The sequence below is a fragment of the Eubalaena glacialis genome, chromosome 1 (genome assembly GCF_028564815.1).
Source record: "Eubalaena glacialis isolate mEubGla1 chromosome 1, mEubGla1.1.hap2.+ XY, whole genome shotgun sequence".
NCBI classification, from domain to species: Eukaryota; Metazoa; Chordata; class Mammalia; order Artiodactyla; family Balaenidae; genus Eubalaena; species Eubalaena glacialis.
Window position 1 is genome coordinate 85,674,534 of NC_083716.1, and position 20,519 is coordinate 85,695,052.

General features: G+C 52.2%; 1 protein-coding gene across 1 annotated transcript in view; it reads right to left on the minus strand.

Annotated features, from left to right (window-relative positions):
• GPR137B (G protein-coupled receptor 137B) overlaps positions 1–20,270 on the minus strand; it is a 44,995-nt gene extending 24,725 nt beyond the window's left edge. Inside the window, exons 1-2 of the mRNA XM_061182132.1 lie at positions 19,738–20,270; positions 43–92 (exon numbers count right to left, since the gene is read on the minus strand). Of these exons, the coding sequence (XP_061038115.1) occupies positions 43–92; positions 19,738–20,106 (419 nt within the window). The 5' untranslated portion in view covers positions 20,107–20,270. The remainder of the gene's footprint in view (positions 1–42; positions 93–19,737) is intronic.
• Positions 20,271–20,519: the final 249 nt, after the last annotated feature.

Sequence of the window (20,519 nt, forward strand, 5' to 3'; positions counted from 1 at the left end):
ACAGAGATATGTCCCGGGGGAGGGGGGGGAGGGTGAACTTACCGGTATTTGAGTAATTCTGGAGAATATTTTGACTTGGCTTTAAAAATCACCTGCAATGACAAAAAAACACGGCAAGTTGGGGACACAGTCTGCTGACACTGACACACTGATTTCCTTGCTTAGAACTCCCATTTCCCTTGGTGCCTGGGTGCTGAGGCACGGCCTCTGAGATCGAGACGTCTGCTTTGTGAGAAAGTTTGTGAAGCTAAACATTGTTTAGGCTGTGCATACAATTTAAATTTAATTTGAAATTTAAAAGGAAAGGTATTTACAAATGGTAAAAATGTTTTGTTTTTTTAAGGTATTACTGGTCTACCACTAGCCGGTACGTCCTTTATTTTAAGATTTATATTTGAAGGACTTCCCTGGCGGTCCAGTGGTTAAGACTCCACGCTTCCAATGCAGGGGGCGTGGGTTCCATCCCTGGTCGGGGAACTAAGATCCCACATGCTGCAGTGTGGCCAAAAAAAAAATTTTGTATTTGAGCCCATACTTCCCCCAGAGATAAACCGTTCACTCTCACACTTTATTAGGACTTTCACTGGCACCAAAAGAATGTGGTTTGAATGTACGTGTGTCCATCGACTTAGGCCTCAAACTCTGCAGCCCACTGGACTACAGGAGTGTCAACCTCGATGGCATGCTGCCTGCTGGAATTTCCCCAGACTTTCGCAGCCGGCACAGTCTGTTAACAGGCCCACGCGGGGGGCAGAGGCTGGCCTGGCAGAGCCTGTGAGAAGGCGAAGGGGAGACGGAAAGCAGGTGTCAGCTCCGGCTCCAGCCCCACGAGACCCGTGGCTCTTCCCACGGTGCGGGTGTGTGCTCGTGGGAGCCCCGAGGGCGGTCACCGGTCAGGCTCTGGCTCAGGGCGCAGCGGAGCAGCAGGGCAGGTGCCCGTACACTTGCTCTCCTGACCCCCGGTGTTCACGAGCGGTGGCGGCAGCACGGGGAGAAGGAAAGGAAGGGTGTGGAAGGGTAGAGGAGTGAGGACATTTTTTCAGAGATGCTCCTGCTGTGGACGGCGAGGGTCAGACGACCTGCACTCCCTGCATCCGGCTCTCCCTCTGCATGGAGCTCCCAAACATGCCCTGGGCACCCCGCCTTTCCTCCTGCTGGCCCTGAGTGCTGCAATGTCCCTCTGGGAACCCAGCATCCTCCGCCATGCGCTGTTCCCCTCTCCTCAGCCCTCCGGGCCCTTGGTACTTCCCTTGGGATTTACTCAGCCCCCAAACGCCTGTCTAAGGGGGAGAAACCCTGCCTGAGCGGTGAGGAGGGAAGGACAAGGGGAAAACAGGGTGAGGAGTAAGGGCACGGTCCTGGCGACAGGTGAGGAGGGGACAGGCAGCCCTGAAACCCAGGGCGGCTCACGGGGGGTCCATACTGTCGCCTTCCTGTCTGAGGAGCGAGCAGTGAGAAATCAGTCTGCTGGAGGGTTATGTGAACATAATGCTGGGAAAGCCTTCAGTGGATCCAAGTGCCCTGCCGTGTCTGCAGATGCAGACAGATGTCACGAGGGGCAGTGAGCCTCCAAGTGACCCTAGGGGCCGATTCCCACAAAACACGTGCAATAGAAGCAGCCATTCCCCCAGGAACCTTTTCAAAGACACACTTCTGAGGACCCTCAGTAGTAATTCTCAGACTTATCCGTGCATAGGAATCACCCAGGGAACCTGCTAAAGATGCAAATCCCAGAGCCCCACCCTCCGAGGTGCCAAGCTGATGGGTCTGGGCTGGGGCCCAGGGATCTGCATTTTAATAGACTGCCCACCCCGAGCGAGTGATTCGGATTCGGGTTTGGCTAGCACAAAGACCGCCTCGTAGGAAATACGAAAGAGATGAAACTGCCTGACCTAATATTCTTGAGTAGCTTTGCAATCATTCATTTCAAACACACTGAAACAGTTGTTCACAGCAATAAGACGACACCACAAGAATCCAGGTACAGTGCCAAGAAAAGAGAACAGGGGACGCTCCAAGTCCACGGACAGCACCCCACGACGTTCACGCTCACGCCTGCCTCAAACTTACAACAACGTGCCACCAACTGAGGACTCTAATCCTCAGAATCAACATCTGGGCGAGAGGGGAACCGCAGACATTCCTACAGACTTTACAATAAGCAAACCCACGCCCCGCTTTTTAAAAACACATTTTCAGAGCTTCACAGGGGAGCATTCCAAACTTATGGAGGAATTATTTTGTTTGTGACATGAGTTTTGTCTCTGTCCTAAATCCTTTTGGGAAGGAGGTAGCAAGTAGGGGTTCACACCACAAATAAAGTACCTGGTAAAAACACAAAGAGATGGCGTGAGTACACTGCCCTTACGTCAAAGGGGCCCCGAGATCAGCTTTCTCTGACAAGTTCCCGTGGGATTTTAGGCAAGTCACATCATCTTTGGTATTTCTCTGCAGTCCATGAGAAGGAGAAAAGTTATAAAACAACCTCCCTTAGGAATAAGACATAGATTAATACATCACTCCAAAGTTCTGTTACTGATAATACTGAATAATACTGATTCATGCAACCTATAACAATGCTCTCAGAAAAATGCTCTTATGACACATAGTACTTGAAGATCTTGCTTTTAAATAATCAAGAGAATTCTTGGGGCTTCCCTGGTGGCACAGTGGTTAAGAATCCGCCTGCCAATGCAGGGGACACGGGTTCGAGCCCTGGTCCGGGAAGATCCCACATGCCGCGGAGCAACTAAGCCCGTGCGCCACAACTACTGAGCCTGCGTGCCACCACTACTGAAGCCCGTGCTCCGCAACAAGAGAAGTCACCGCAATGAGAAGCCCGCGCACAGCAAAGAAGACCCAGCGCAGCCAAAAATAAATATTAAAAAAAAAGAGAGAGAATTCTTCACAGATATCAAAGTGAGGAGACGAAACTACAGTATTTTTTAACCATGTTTAAATTGAAGCATAGTTAATTTACAATGTTGTGTTAGTTTCAGGTGTACAGCAAAGTGATTAAGTTATACATACACACACGTGTGTGTATATATATACATATATATATGCATACATATATTCTTTTTCAGATTCTTTTCCATTATAGGTTATTACAAGATGTGAATATAGTTCCCTGTGCTATACAGTAGGACCTTGTTGTTTATCTATTTTACATATAGTAGCTTGTATGTGTTAATCCCAAACTCCTAATTGATCCCCCCCCTTTCCCCTTCAGTAACCATAAGTTTGTTTTCTATGTCTGTGAGTCTATTTCTGTTTTGTAAATAAGTTAAACTGTTCCATTTTTTAAGATTCCACACATAAGTGATATCATATGATATTGAAACTACAGTATTTTTTAAAAAGTGTTTGAACCTGTCGACGAAATATACAAATATCGTTTTAATATTTCGCCACCCTTGGGGGGCTTACTCGGTGGCAGGTAACTCAGCTGACTCTCATACGCCAGGGCCATTGCTGGGCTCCCAGAAACCACCCACAGGTGGTCCCGTGCTATGGACTCAGCTCGGTGCAAAGTGCTGTCACGGATGCAAGAAAAATTTGACCCGTTCTGCCTTCAACAGGGTTACGGTCCCTACTGGTGAGGGAAAACCTGGACTGGGAAAATGACAAGAGGAGATGCAACCCAGAAAGGCCATGGGCTCAGGTGCTCTGGGCACAGGGGGCTGATCTGCAGGTTGGGGGCTCGGCCGCGTGACAGGCACATCAACTCTTCCTGCTCCTCGGCCACATCCTGCCTCGTCTCACCCAGGCGGCTCCTGGTCCCACCAGGACGGCACGAGAGCACAGGCACGGATCAGGGTCAACCCGTGGCCCATGGGGCACCCAGCTCACTGCCACCACTCGGCCAGCGCTGGGTCTTCAGGGCCCGGGACCTGCAGATCCACACCCCCAGCCAAGAGCTGCAAAAGCAGTGAACCCTCCCAAGTGGAAGCGTAGCCCAACTGTGCACCATCCTCCATAAATAAAATAAGAGACGTTTCTTTACTTCCCACGGTCCCTGCAGCCCCGAATGCACATGCCAGATGGACGATGAACTGAAAGGAGGCAGGGGTGGGAGGCCAGCCTGGTGGGACCCCAGAAATCCCTTCCTGGAACACAGCAAAGGTCAGGGTTCCCAGCCATGACTATCAAATATCTGGTCCAGGACTCGAGCTTTATAAACAATCACATGCTTTGCCCCCATAATTCTCCTTGTAAGAACTGACTCTGAGGCTGGGTTTCTCAAAGTGCGCCCACAGAACTGGGAATTCATAAAGGTGACTGGAAATAGGTGTTAGGTCAGCAAACAAATTTAGAAACTTATAGGCTACCCAGCTTTTCCCTGCAAAAATTCCCAGAGCCTTTAAAAGGCTAATTACTCTATGTTGTAAATCTTCAAGGGAAACGCAAGGTATGCAGCAATTTTCCAAACTTATTTGGCCACTGAAGGTGTTCCTAATGAGTGTTCCAGGGAACAGAGTTTGGGAAACACTGCCCTTAAGGTGCTAAGCACAGGTGGAATGTTCACTGCAGCCTTAATAATAGCAATAATAATAATAATCACAACAACAAGAACAAATGACAACTTTAAAATCATACTCAGCCTTCACCCCTGTGAACACCAATCAAGCAAGGCATTGAGCACGAGGGGTTCCCCAGGTCAAGCATTCTACCCCAAAAGGAACCCAAAGCCCCATCCTGTAAAAGATGGGGAAACCCCACAAAACTTAGATCCTCATTAAGTCCACATCGCGCAGCCTGGAGGAGAAAAGTCATCACCAGGTAAGGAGACAGTCTGACATGAAATAAACCATTTGATCCTCTCTAAGCTGAAAGCCAGGGTGACAGATAACGACATCAAAATAAAAGCCTCAACCACGATTTGTAAAAGCTCTGTCCACTCTTTACAATTTGTGGCAATTACGGTTGACCCCTGAACGACGAGGGGGTCAGGGGCTCCCTGACCCTCCATGCAGGTGAAAATCCAAGTAGAATTTATCATGGGTCTTCAGCATAAAGGCGGCTTCCCTGTATCCACAGATTCAACCAACCGCAGATCGTGTAGTTCTGTAGTATCCACTGTGGAAAAAAAATCCACATCTAAGTGGACCCATGTTGTTCAAGGGTCAACTGCTTATGTCTTGAATTCACCTGGGCCTTTGCAAGTTGTGCTTAGAAGCTCTGCCCTGTCCTTCAAGTTAATCCTTAAACCTAAGTTGCTTAAAGTTGTATTTAAATTCCTGGGATTTTAAACTGACACAGTATACATTTAATTGCAGCGTCATTTTTGCCCTCATTAAAGAAAGTACATAAATGTCTGGACCAAGTTTTCAAAAAAAAAAATTCTAAACTCTCCTACTCACCCCTCCCCCACTCCTGTCTGTGTTCCAAGGAAATTCATTAAAGATTGATTAGTGCCCAGAAGTGGAGCTAACCCTCCGGGGCTGACTCCTGCTCTCTTATCGGGCTGCCCATCTCCTGGAGTCTGCGCTGGCTCCCACGGACCCGCTGGGAGGAGGGCAGGGCTCCTGAGGGGGAGGCAGACAAGCATGAATTACGCCTTCCTATTTTACAGCCACTGCTACTGACAGTGCGGGCTGCACCTGCTCCCTGCAGAACCAGACCTACCAGATGGGAGGGACCTGTGAGCGGCTGGGGAACAAGTGAGGCCAGACAAAAATTCAAATTCTCCCCACATTCAGACTGGTGGTGTTTGTGATGGGTCAACTGACACTGAGCACCAGACCTGGAATCGAGAATTGTGAAAATAAGGAAACGCTGGTCCCTGACCTCCAGAAACTACAACCAGATACAGACATGGTGTGAGGGGGGTGTGAGGTGTGAGGAGGTGAGACAGCCTGAGGGGAACCTGGACCCCCTGGGGTGGGCCAGGTGGGCAGCAGGCTAGGCTGGGGTACAAGTCCAGGCAGCAGCCTGAAGTCAGGTAAGGCACGTGCACTTCCCTGTAAGAGAATCAGAAGGCTTTCAGTAGAATCCACACAATCTGAAATCAGAGTTGTGCTTTTAGAGGGGGGCAGGGGTGGGGACCAGAGACAAAGGGCCTGGACTAGGGGTTCAGAAAGAAGGTGAAAACAGAGGTGTATGTTTACAGGCAAATCAAAGACAGAATGTAGCTTAGCGGTTGCCTGGGTCTGGGGGGTTGGGGAGAAGTGTGGGTGACTGCTAAGGGCTCCAGGGTTTCTTCTGGGGGTGACAAAAAAATGTTCTGAACTTTTATGACCCAGAAACAGACTCACAGACATAGAGAACAGACCTGTGGTTGCCAAGGGGGGGTGAGGGTGAGGGAGGGATGGAGTGGGAGTTTGGGGTTAGCAGATGCGAACTATTATCTATAGGATGGATAAACAACAAGGTCTTACTGTACAGCACAGGGAACTATATTCAATATCCTGTGATAGACCATAATGGAAAAGAATATGAAAAAGAATGTGTATATATGTATAACTGAATCACTGTGCTGTATGGCAGAAATGACCACAACCTTATACATCAATTATACTTCAAAAAAAAAAATGTTCTGAAATTGATAGTGGTGATGGTTGGGCAAGTCTGTGGATGTAGAGCTTTAAATGGAGAACAGTACAGAGTGTGAACTGGTCTCAATCAACATAAAGGAGCAGAACAGCAGGCAAGGAGCTGGCCCGGGGGTGCGGGTGGCACGTAGGCGGGCAAAGGGGGAGAGAGAGGCCTGGGTGAGGGACCATCAGGGTGCCAGATGCTGCTCAGAAGTAGGACAGGATAACCGTGGGGAGCTGGGCAGATAGGGAGGGGCCTGGAGGGGAAGTGGGGGGAGGCAGGAGGAAGTGGGAGCGGGGCGTCTATTCTAGAGCATCAGCTACTCTTTAAAAATGTGTTTGTGAAATGAGAGAGAGATTATTCAAGGGCACTAGGACCTGGTTTAAGATCAGGAGCCTGGGCCCTGGGACCCACCGGGATGGCAGAGCAGAGGGAGGGAGAGGCGGGAGGCAGGGGTGCGGCCAAGAGAGAGGAGCAGAGCAGCAGTTTCCATGGAAACTCCCATCCTGTTGTGGGACTAAAGCATCTTGCCCTCACCCATTCCTGTCTGGTCTCAGCATCATTTCCACGGCCTTGCGGAGTCCTACCTAGAACTGACGCCCAGGACAGGAAAGCCAGGTGACTTTCTGAAGGTTTAATTCCGGTTTGGGGAAGTGGGAGGACGTCCCCACCCCCAAGCTGGCCCCAGGGAGGGAGGCTGGGGTGGGGAGAGCCCGCCTCTGTTCCCAGCCCCCCTCCCGCCTCGCCCACACTCCCCACCCGTGGGGCTCTGTGCCCTCTGGGCAACCCCAGGCCCTTCCCGCCACCTCCCGGATGACGCAGGAGGGCCCAGAGAGCCGCCTATGACGTACATGCGTGACAGAAGTACAAAGGTTCTAGAAGCAGCTGCTGCCCTCGGCCTCCCTCCCCTCATACATCACAGCCCCTGAACGGCTCACCCATTCTGTTCCCACCCTTTGAAGTCCTGCCTGCCTGTTTTTCCTCCTACCAACCCCAGCTGGCCTTTGCTGCTTTACAGTCATTTCTCCTAATGAAGCACACTGGCTGCTTCTGGCAGAAAAGGCCCCAGGCTCTTCCGTGTGGGGATGACAGTGACCCTTGTGCATTCGGGGAAACTAAACAAAAGTAACCTCTTCTGTCCCCAGAGGCAGCGTCCGTGTCAGCTCAATGAAGCGCTATGCCTCCAGACCTGCACTTTATTCACAATTTCTCTATGTGGCCATTTTGCTTTATAAATTCCACACCCACCCCCACCCGCCCCAGAGAACGACCCGTGTCGCCGAGTCTCCGCTTCGGTGCCACCTCTTCCTGAAGCGCTGCCCCCTTAGAAGCGAACAGGCAGGTGGACACTTCACAACCCTCCCATCCTGAACAGGCTCCAGACCCCAGGCCCAGGCTGCACACCTGGTCCTGTGTCTGTGGTCCCGCCCGGGGGCTGAGGCCCCTGGAGACCCTCACAGTAACCAAGAGGGTCTGTAACTCTGTGTGCACCAAGCACAGACCCATGTCTAAACCAATCTCTGCCTCCTCCCCCTCTCTCTCTCACATACTACTTTTAAATGTATGTATGCAAATTCGTTTGAAAATGTTACACATTTATAGTAGGTTTAAACTTTACTATAAACTATGTCACGTATACACAAAGAAATAAAGTAACCAAAATTCACTACCCACCATGCAGTTCAGTCACCTTTGACACCGCCCTGTTTGCTCCAGTTCATTTTATTTCTAATAAATAAAAAGACACCATTGAAACCCCCAGCGTCTCTCTCCTTGGTTCTGATCCCTCCCTCCTCCGCAGAGGGAATGGCCACCTGACTTTGGTGTTCTGATAGCCAGCAGGCTTCTACTTTTACGAGGATAAACAATATATAGTCCCATCTTGCATGGTTTCTCACTTTGTTTGAGTCAATGCCTTCCATACCCTTCTGCAACTTGTCTGTTCACCTGTCACGAGGTATTTGTAATGTATCGATGCTGAGACACTTGGCTCTCATTCATGCGTTCTCACTAAGGCTGGGTATTCCACCGTCTGCAGGTCACAGCTGTGTGTCCATCTCCAGCAGAGAGACGCCTAAAGATGGTTAAGAATGTGGACTCTGGGGAATTCCCTGGCGGTCCAGTGGTTAGGACTCAGCTCACTACCATGGCCCTGGTTCGATCCCTGGTCGGGAAACTAAGATCCTGCAACCCGTGCTGGGCGGGTTATGCATGCATGCATGCAGGCATAAATAAATAAATAAATGTATGTATGTATGTATGTATATGCATATATGATAAAAACTTGAAAAAAAAAAAAGAGTGTGGACTCCGGAGCTGGCTCCCCTGGGCTTGAATCTTGGCTCCACCAATAATCAGCTGTGTGACTTTAGAAAAGTTACCTAACCTCTCTGTGCTTCAAGTACCTCATCTGTAAAATGAGACTAATAACAGTGCCCATCTCATAGGTTTTTGTGAAGATTAGGTGAATTACCACAGATAGAGCACTCAGCCAAATGCCTGCCACCTACCAGACACTATCTCAGCGTTTATGTGTTTGCTGCCCCCGCTGCTGCTATATTATTACTACCAGTCCCTGCAAATGCTCTCAAACCACGATTCTAAATGCACAGCTACTAAACTGTGATCATAAATGCTCTCTTGACCATAAAAGGAACTTTCGTACTCAAGAAGGTTAGGAACCACTGACACATTCACGATTTGCGTTTGTGATCCCTCTGTGTTGGCCACTTCCTGATATATTGGGGAAATTATGCAAACCCTGAGGCCCTGGTCTCCCTGGGTGACAGTCATTAGTCTGTGTTTCCACATGCTAAGCATCCTCATTCACCAGAGCAGGGTGACTCGACCTGCAGTTTTTTAATTTTTGGAGCGCGCTGAATTCAAATGCAGGATGTCTCCCTTTGCATAGCAATCCCTGAAGAAGAGCAAGGTCTACTCTCTAAGACAGCAAGGGCGGGGCGATGTCTCTATGTCTGCAGACACTGGCCCTGTTTTTAAAGCCACAGAATACATAAAATAGATAACCAACAAGGACCTACTGTACAGCTCAGGGAACTCTACTCCCTATAAAGGAAAGGAAGCTGAAAGAGAACAGATTTATGTATATGTATAACTGCATCACTTGGCTGGACACCTGAAACTAACACAACACTGTGAATCAACTATGCTTCAGTGAAAAATAAAATTTCCTCAAAAAAAGCCACGGAACCCCATGAAAGAAAAAGGAGTATGCTGTCCATGCCAAGTCATTCTGGGTGCAGCAGCCTGGAGCCAAGGCATGCTCTGTGTCCCCACCTGGGCAGGTGTGACAGGCCCCCAGGGAAGTGACTGGCTCCCAAGGTCAGGTCTTCAGCTTGTCATCTCCTGTCTTTGAACTTGGCAAGTGCGTGGTTCAAGGAGCGAGTCCTACTCACTGCCTGGCCTCATGGTGACCGTTGGGACAGAGGACCCCCAGCACCTAGGCGAGCTGCTTTCATATGTGATATCGGGACCAACAATGATGCTGCCTCTCCTGTGAACTCCTGTAAAGCCCAGAACTCCCTGGAAGCACCCTCAGCCTTCTCCCGCTCTCCTGAGAGCTCTGCTGCCCTGTCCTGTCCTGTCCAGCTGAGCCAGCATCGGAGAGCCCTCCTAAGGCGCGCGTGTGTGTGTGTGTGTGTGTGTGTGTGTGTGTCTGTCCCCTATCCCCCCAGTCAGCCTGGGAGCCCCACGAAGGCAGGAGCTCAGCCTCACACTTCTCTGCCCTGTAGTCTCAGGACCCCTTTGCAAATGATGAAGGGATGAGGTCTCACGGGATACAGGCGTCTCCACCTGCCCCCTCCCTTCCTGAAGGCTCTTCTCCTGCTCCAGTTCCCAGGGATCCAGCCAAGCCCCTCTCTCCTCCACCGCCCCCCCCGCGGCTCACCAGAGCCTCCGTGTCCCTATCAACTGAACTGCAGCTCCATCCAACATCACCAACACCGGCCCAGCCACCTCGCAGGCTCTCGGCTCCACACTGGTCAAGTCAGGCCCACAGGTACCACCCACGACTGGCAGCAGCACCCTGGAGGGCGCGCCTGATCAGAGGCCCTCAAGGTCTCCTGACGACACACTGAACGCTGGCCTTCAGGCGCCCTGATTTTTCCTGTGTCATCTCTTGCTACCCGAGCGTCTGGGTTCAGGGGCGCGCAGCTGGCCAGACTGCCATGAACCTGCCTTTTTTTTTTTTTTTGGCCGCGCTCGGCTGGTGGGATCTTAGTTCCCCGACCAGGGATTGAATCCAGGCCCACGGCAATGAAAGCGCCAAGCCCTAACCACTGGACCACCAGGGAATTCCCTGAACCTGCTTTTTTGCTCACCCCTGATAAACTCTCTTTACGCTCCTGGGCCTCAGGGTCCCACTGTAAGATAAGAGGGTCAGTACAAATGTTCATCACGGTGACTTCTGCTTTCAAAACTATGACACGAAGTTCCCAGAGGGATCCCAGCCCCATAGGGATCGCTGAAGCCTTGCTTATAAGTGGGGGTGGGCCTGACTTGTAGGGGAGGAGGGGAGGGACGTGGGCCCAGCCGCCCCCAGGGCAGCCCGGGTCACCTCACTGGTGCAGCTGGAGGTGAACAATGCCCATCAGCCTCCCTGGCAGGCGTCTCCCTCTGCGGGCTCATGAATGGGAAGGGCTGTGGCCACACAAGGTACCATGATCGGTATGATGTTTCTGAACTGCTCCTGCCACGATGGCAGTTCACAGTTTACCTGCCAGGGCCCTGCCCATAATTATTCTAAACGGGCTTAAATAACGTAACACATCATAGCACGGAAGATACATTTCTCCACCTAGGAAGCTTAGCTGGGTTACCAGCCAGCCGGGCCCCAAGGCTTCAGGCTTTCGTGTGGCTGCAGCAGCATCGGGCCATGGCTCGCCACTGGACCCCAAACCTCTCGGCAAATGATGTACGTACTACAGAATAGGTAGTGAAGATGCCTCAGGGTTTTTTTTCCCTCCAGAAAATAACTTTCTGCCTCGGAAGGAAGGACAATTCTGAGGTTTCCTGGAACTCTTGCCCTTGCTGGGAGCAGTGTGGTATTTTTTATGAACTACATGTTTGTGTCCGCCCCAAAGTCACATGTTGAAATCTAACCCCCATTGTGATGGTATTAGGAGGTGAGGCCTCTGAGCACTTAGGGTCAAGAGGGTGGAGTCCTTGTGGGTGGGATTGGTGCTCTTATCAAAGGGACCCCAAGGAGCCTCCCTCTGTTCCCTACCAGGTGAGGACGCGAAGGGAAGCCGGCTGTCTGCAAGCAGGAAGAGGCCCTCGCCAGAGCCCGACCCTACTGACACCCTGCCCTCAGGCGACCAGCCTCCTGAGAGAGCGAAGTGTCTAGTGTTAGTCAGAACGGCCATCATCAAAAAGTCTACAAACAATAAATGCTGGAGAGGGTGTGGAGAAAAGGGAACCCTCCTACACTGTTGGTGGGAATGTAAACTGGTAGAGCCACTATGGAGAACAGTATGGAGGTTCCTTAAAAAACTAAAAATAGAGCTACCACACAATCCAGCAATCCCACTCCTGGGCATATATCCAGAGAAAACTATAATTTGAAAAGGTACACGCACCCCAATGTTTATAGCAGCACTATTTACAATAGCCAAGACACAGAAGTAACCTAAATGTCCATCAACAGATGAATGGATAAAGAAGATGTAGTGCATATATACAATGGAATAGTACTCAGCCATAAAAAAGAATGAAATAATGCCATTTGCAGCAACATGGATGGACCCAGAGATTATCATACTAAGGAAAGTAAGTCAGACAGAGAAAGACAAATATGATATCACTCATATGTGAAATCTAAAAAAAATGATACAGAAGAACTTATTTACAAAACAGAAACAGACTCACAGGCATAGAAAACAAACTTATGGTTACCAAAGGGGAGAGGTGGAGGGGGGGATAAATTAGGAGTTTGGGACTGACATATACACACCACTATAGATAAAACAGATAACCAACAAGGACCTACTGTATAGCACAGGGAACTCAATATCCTGTAATAATCTTAAATGTGAAAAGAATTTGAAAAAGAACAGATATATGTATATGTATAACTGAATCACTCTCCTGCACACCTGAAAGTAACAACACTATAAATCAACTATACTCCAATATAAAATAAAAATTTTTTAAAGAAAGAAAAGAAAGCAATGGATTGTTAAAAAAAAAAAAAAAAGAAAGAAAGAAAGAAAAGAGAAGGAAAAAGAAATTCCTGGTGTTGAAGCTGCCCAGTCTGTCGTGTTTCATTGTAGCAGCCAAACAGACTCAGACAAGGTCAGAGAATGCTCCTGTATCCTGTCCAAGAGGACTGCCGGCGGTACCTCCTCCAGGGGAAGGAACGTGGTGACAGAAACTGCTCTCGGGGAGCGAGACGCGGGTCTGCTGCTGCGCTGCCCCCAACTCACTGAAGGACACTGGATGGAGACACCCAGGATAATGACCAGGACGGTGAGGGACAAACCCACATCCCATCAGAAGCAATGAAGGGAACTGAGAATGTCCCACCCCGAGCAGGGAGGACCCAAGAGGAAGCAACATATGCTGCCAAGTCTGTCGTGGGAGGGGTGACACCGCTCCGCATGGCCCCAAGGGTCGGGGCCAGCCCTCCCCCAGCTTCACTTTTCCATCCTGGTGGTGGCCTGGACCCCAAAAGGCTGCCGTGAACAAAGCAGGGCGAAAGGATTTGACTTACACTTAAATAGTAGCAAAGCCATTGGTTCTGTTTAAAGCGTGTGTCCTAGAGGGAGAATTACAGGGATGACGGAGTGAATTAAGCCCCCAATCTTCTATCAGAAACATCTCGCACCTGGTGTCACCACAGTAAGGACTGTCACTAAGTCACATGGGCCACTGGCACCATGGAGACGGAATTTACGTGGTCTCTTCTTCTCCCTGTTCAACGCCAAGTTCCCTGAAAGCAGGAACTACGTGTGACCTTCACCCAATGTGCACAGCCTCCAGGGAATAACAGGCACTCAGAAGCACGTGCTGAAGCAACCTTAGTGTCCCTCTGCAGATGAGTGGGTAAGTGAACTGTGGAACACACTTGTGATGGAACACCAGCCAGCCTTAAAAACCAATGAGCTAGTGACACACCCTACGACACGGATGAACCTCGAAAACATCATGCTAAGTGAAAGAAGCCAGACACGAAAGGCCACTAAGTGTATGATTCCTTTGATGTGAAGTATCCAGAACAGGCCAATCCACAGAAAGGAGATCGGTGTTCGCCAGGGACTGGGGTGAGGGGGGAAAAGGGAGTGACTGCTTAATGGGCGTGGAGGGTCTTTTTGGAGTGATGAAAATGTTCCGGAACTGAACAGAGGTAATCGCTGCATAATAATGTGAATGTACTAAATGCCACTAAGTCATACATATTAAAATGGTTAATTTTACGGGATGTGAATTTCACCCCAATTTTAAGAACAGACTTGTCGAGTGAGTGACATGTGTCTCCAAGTTCATGTCAGTAGACTGTGCGACTGAAAGCTGGGAGGACCGGGACCTTGTGTGCACAGTGATGCCGTCTCATTGGGACAGGGCTGTGGTCCCGCCGGGGCTGGGCCCACAGGAGCCAGCCGGGCTCACATTCGGCCCACGTCCCTCCCTGTCTGCCCCCGGTCACACACAACCAACAGACCGTCACGTGGCCTGATGGGCAACGTGACCTCTGACGGCTCTTAGGTCTGGGGAGCGAGGAGAGCAGGGTGTGTAGACGTTTACCCTGTGCTTTACACACTATGTAGCCTGACCGGTGTGTCTGTCATTAAAGGGGGGGAGCGGGTGACATCACAAGACGTCCAGCCCAAGGCCCCTCGTCTGTGTCTCCCCAGCTCCCCCGCGCCCCACAGGCCGGAACAGGTCCCCCCTCCCCCGGGTGCTGTGGGTGGCATGTGGCTCCCAGCACTGCCGCCTCCATTTGTCTGTCTTTCCCTATAGTCTGTGGCCCCTCAGGGCACAAATTTCAGCTTACTGTCTCTGAGCCCAGACACCTGTGTGCAGGTGATTGATGAGATCTGTTCGCTGAGTGAACGACACTCTTTAACCACAAGCTGAGAAGCCACGGCCTGTTTCCAATGTGCCCGAAGGACCTGTCACAGTAAAAATAACAGCAAGGTGGGATGGGAGCTTGGTGACTCACGCCGGCTTTGTCCTAACCTTGTGCCGAGGACCAAGTTTAGCCTGTAGCCTGTTACCGTATGGCCTGTGAGCTAAGAATCATTTTTATCTTTTTAAAGAGATGTCTAAAAAAGAAAAAACAATATGCAACAGAGACCACACGCGATGCACAAGGCTTAAAATACTGACTCGGGCACCGTCTGGACTTCCTTTCCTGCGTCCTCCACGCCCAAGTATGAGGAAATAACCCACTCAGAGTAAAACCACTCGGACCTCCTCTGTCCTCAGAGGTTAACAGGCTCTAAACTTTGGCCACAGGATGAATCAAAAGTAAAATATTTACAAGCCTCTGCGGACCTCCGGGGGTGCCTACGTGCCAGGTATGGTCACCTGTGTGCTGAGGCCATTTCCGTCCTGAGATAACCGACCTGCCAGACCCATAACAAGGAAGAGGCTTCTCTCCTCTCCCTGGAACTGCAAGGCGATCAGGAATCAGTGGATGAAAACAGATCCTAGGATCACACACTATGATGTTTCCAAAAACCTGACACTCTTAGGGATGTCATTCGGATGAGAGGCATCAATTTCAGCAGTGCTCTTCTCCAATCAGCTCACCCCTCACTGCTCCACCCGGCGCCTCCGAGCTGACGTCTCTGGGGGCTGGAAGATGGGGGCACATCACAGCCCTCTGGCGGGAAGGGCACTGCCGCACACGACCCACCTGAGCAATGAAAAGGGCCTTAGGATGACGCTCTCTTTCTGCCTCCCTGCGAGTCCCTGCTCGTCTGACCCAGGGAAAGGCAGGGGAGCAAAAAGATGCAGCAAAAACCTATAGGCTGAGGGTGTGCGGGACCAGACCCAGGCTCCAGTGGGAATGGGAGCCACAGGTCTGGGTTCACGGCACAGGGACAACACAGGGACATCGCTGACCGTTCTCAGCTCAGCCTCTGCTGTTGAGAATTCGCGGCTTCCTGGGCAATGGGCTGGAGCTCAGATATGCTGAGAAGAAGCTAACTGTTCCCACGAGTGCGGAGGCCGTGAAGGAAATTTGGTTCCCCTGACGTTGGCAGGCGAGCCCTTTGGCACTGAAGCCACAAGAGTGGAGGACAGAGAGAACAAAGAGGTAGTGCTTCGAGGACAGATCTTGGGAAATCGGGCTGTAAAATTGAAAAGCTTCTTCTTGGGGGGCAGTTTTTAGAAGTAAAATTAGGAAGTGAGTTCCTGGGGAGTGCTGGTGGCAGATGGTAGACTGAACGCTAATAAAGAAACTTCTCCTGGTCCTGCGTGTGTGTGCGCACACACACACACACACACACACACACACACACACACACACACAGAGCTCTGGCAGCTGTGAGTCCACTGAGTGACCACAAGGAGCCGTTGCCAGGGGCCGGGCAGCCACGGTATGGTGCAGAGGTGAGGATTCCTGGCCCCTGTGCGACTGTGTGCTCCTAGCTTTGAAATAAGGTACTTGGGGACCAGCAAAGGCTTGCCTTGTGTGTTCCTAAGCTTCTTACTTCTTCATAATCATCAAGAGGCCTAGAAGCTTCCCTCTTCACAACTCCTAGATTAGGGCCTGGCACACAACAGATTCGGTAAACATTTCTTGATTAAATTGACTGCCAAGAGCCACAGCGAGATCCAGTTATGCCTGAGGTCACCACCTCCCTTTTCCTGGTAGGGTGGAGACAGGGTCCCTGGATTAGCTCTTCAGCTGCCTCCTCGTTCCCGGTCAGCAGAGACGAGGACCACGATGCGTTTTGAGTAGCGGGGTGTTGTGTGCAGCAAGCACTCTTCCCGGCTCTGTGTGCCTGGCTGGGGGACCCAGCACAAGCCACCAGAATCCTCGAGGCCTCGGATGCCTCATCTGCAGAATGAAGGGCGGACCCCCCAGTCCCTTCGACTCTCAGCGTTGGGAGCTACAGCTGTAAAGAACTGGTGACTTCCATCCACCCCACAATGGGAGGCCCAGGGCCACTGCCATTTGACAAACATAAAAGTTGCAGGTTGGTGGGAAAAATTATTTCAGTGACACAGTGGGCTGATAAAGGGCCGAGCCAGTGCTGGGGCCTGACGTTCAGGACCGTGGTTTGGCCAGCGCCTGGGCTCCGGTGACTAGGAGATGCAGAAAGAGCACCTTAACTGAGGAAGAGGAGGGGCCGAAGGACGCAGCACAGACGGCACCTCCCTTAACCTGCTCCAACCCTGGGGAGAGCACTAGGGCTGCCCTTGTCCTGCAGCAGGTGGGTAACTGGCCCTGGGAGACACGCGAGGGGCCGACCCAGCTCTGCCCACAGGGTCCCTGCTCCTTCCACTCCCGGCGCTGCCCGGATTCACAGGCCTTCACCGGCCACCATGAGCCCCAGGCACCCACAGTAACCCCCTGCAGCTTCCCCGCCACGCGCTAAGGCGCGGTAGGTGCTGGCTCCTGCGTCAGTGTCCATTAATCACGCCACCTCTTCCCCACCGAGAGGCCTCACTTCTCCTTTTCCTTCCTCAAACCAGCCTGTAGTGGCAGGAATCTGTCCCAGGGCTCAAGACAAGGCTGAACCAGGGGGCAGCTGAGCCCGCCGCATTCGGTCACACCCAGGAACCCAAGGAGTCTGAGGGCCAGACCCCAAATTAGGAGAGACAACAGCTGGGGGAGACGGCTGCCCAGGCGCCACTGAACTCACCACCCCCCCGGCCCTTCCCCCAACTCCCCCCCCCACCCCCCTCCCACCCAGATCCTCCACCCCAGCTCTGCAGACAGACCTGTCTCGTGCAGGGCTGCCCTGGCCCAGAAGCTGGCCGCCTTGGCCTCAGAGCCTCTGCTGTACAGCCTGGTCTGGGTGGGGGGGGGGGGGGGGGCGGACTCCTGGCTCCAGGGCTCATTGGTCGTGTGACCTTGAGTGAGTCATACAACCTCCCTGACCCACCTCCGAAAAATGGGGACACCATCCATACTTCCTTCAGAGGGTTGTTGGGAAGAATAAATAAGACAAACCGCTTAGAACCATGCCTAGCACATAGCACATGCTTCTTCATTGTTAGCCACTACCCGCCACCCTCCGAAATTGGATTTATGTGTTCTAAGAGGGGGCCCAGGCCGCAGTAATCCTTAAAGGTCCCCCAGCCATTCCAGTGGTTGAGAACCCTGCCTAAGAGAAGGCATGTGCGAGGGGAGGGGGGAGAGGGGCGTCTGAGCGGGGAGTCAAAGGGCGACCCCTTTGTAACACCCCAGAAGTATCAGAGTATTTGCCAGGAAGCCAGAGAATGGCTTCTCTGCCAGGGTCTGAGATGCCACCAGTTAGTACCACTTTCCCCTGCCAGCCACCCTGGAGATATAAAGAAAACAAGTCCTGACAGTTACAAAGAAGCTAGAGTGGTGGCTTGCGGCCTCTTGGCTTGCAAGGCTGTCGGCCTGGTCACTCTTTCCCTCGCTCAGCATTTACTCACCAGCCAGCAGATGGTGCAGAAAATGTGAAGCCCTGCTCCTAATCCAGCTCTGAGTGCAGAATTCGCATGTGAGTGCCAGAGAGCCACGGCAGTGCTCTACGCTGTCCTTTTTTTCTCAGAAAGGGACCAGAATAAAGATCTCAATATGCAATCAGATCATCGTCACAGTTCTTGAAGGAACATCAACCTACCTGACTTACGTATCTTGCTGGAATCAGCCCTTTCCATCCAATGAACAAGCCGGAGTGTCTGCAACGTAGCTGACTGCCTGAACTGGTTTTCGGGTTTAAAAGTTGTATTTGGACAGATGATACACATTACTTGTGGACTGGAAAATATGCTGATACACTGGACCGAGGAGAAGGCTTTGAGTATAGATCCCTTTTGATAAGATTATAATAGCTACTAAAGAGTACATATGTTAGTTTTTAGCCAAAGGTATTTCCTCCAAATTTTCAGTCAGGGGCTCCCACTATACCAGGGCAATCCGTTTTCTAACTTTTCTTTTCTTCCTTTTTTTTTTTTTTTTAAATCAACAGCATTTTCTTTTAATAAATAAGGACACTATTAAAAGGAATGGAATGCTTGCTGGCACAAAGCCTCTACCTAAGCTACAGCTCTTAAATTCCCCTTACCAGGTGATGTGGTTGGTGCCTTCCCCCTGGGCAGGGTCCTAGTGAAAATGGACATTTTAGTGCTTGGAAAGCTAATGAGAAGCAGAGATGACGATGATGATGACGATGGTATTGTGCTATTACACCTTTATGCAATGCTTTACACAGTATTTGCAAAGTACTTTCCAATTACTGTACTTCATTAAGTCAACCGTCACAGCAGCCAAGTCAATTCGCACGTTCTCCCATTAGCTTATTAACAATCTGCCTCATAAAACGACTCCCGTGTGCCTGTAAAAGGGCCCCAGCAAACTTTTACGGCTTTTTCTCGGGGCCTCTCAGATGAGCTCAGACGGTAACCCTGACCTCCCGCCGCATCAGCTCAGGAGCTGGGTGTTTGCCGCGACTGCTCTTTAGCAATCCTGTGGAATGAGTTAGCAAGCTGCACTTCAGCAGGGCTCCCACTCTGGAGGCTCAGAACATCCCATCCAAACCAGGGCAGTCCCACCCTGCCTCGCAAAGCCAGTGTCTGGCCCCAACCTGGAGGCCAATGTGCAGGTGATCTTTCCGGGCTGGGGGTTACATCCTTCGGGATGAGGGGATAGAGGGAAAACTCCAGGGTTCGAGAGTCCCTGGGGGGCACACCTCCCATCAATTCGATTCTCCTGCGTGCACGGAGATGCTGCTCCCCGCGCACGGAGGACCATACCCACTGGCTGATGCTGAGCTGAGGGCAGAGGCTGCGGGTGGCCTCCAGCCCTCACTTTCCTGTCCCTTCTCCTTCGCCTCCCTTGGGAATGGGAGGGCGTTACCTGGGACAAAGGCCTGCAGGTAGGACAGGGCTCGGACCACCCCAGAACCAATGCTTCTTCCCCGGACCCTCTCAGGCCGGTGGCTCTGTGACCCGCCCCGGCGGCTGCCATCGCCCCCTCCAGGTGAGCGCCCTCCAGGTGCCTCCCGCCCGCGGGGGCGGCCTCCCGCGACTCACCTGCGTGAAATACAAGTTCATCAGCGTGAGGGTGAAGAACTGGAGGCACACGGGGAAGCAGTAGAGCAGCCAGAAGACGAAGGGGCTGAGCGCATTGGCCGCCACGAAGTCTTTGAAGTAGAAGGAGAAGAGAACCGTCCGCAGGGAGGCCCAGAAGAGGCAGAGGAAGAGGAAGACGCTCTGGTAGCTGAGCCGCTTGTGGCGGTAGCGCAGCACCAGCCAGAGCTGCACGTAGATGAACAAGAAGAGCAGCGAATAGAACACGGTGTAGACGATAGTGAGGCCGAGCTTCACGTAGGGGGGTACGGCCGGGGTCAGCGTGGGCGGCAGCGAGTCGTTGCGTAGGGGGTCCCACGGCGGGGCCTCCATCGGGCCGGGGGCGCTACGGCACGGCCGGGGCGCTCGGGCTTCATCGGGGCTCGCGGCCGCCGCCGTCCCCGCGGGGGTCTCCGAGCATCGCGCTCCACCCAGAGCCCGGCGACTGGAGGAAAGAAAATAAGCCGCACTTCCTCCCCCGGCACCACATGATTCACTGGGGCGGCCTTTGTCTGCGATTGGCAGCGCCGCGGCCGCCGCCCCCGCGCGCCCCCGCGCGCCCGCCAGCCCCGCGCGCCCGGGCTGTGCACCGCGCGCCCCGAGGAGTCCCGCCCCCCGCGCCGCGCCGCGCCGCGCGCCCCCACGTCGCCCACTGCCCCGCGCCGCACGCCCCCCGGAGCCCCGCCCCTGCCGCGCGCCCCCGCCCCGCCCCGCCCCGCCCCCCGCCCTGCGCGGCCCCTGCGCCG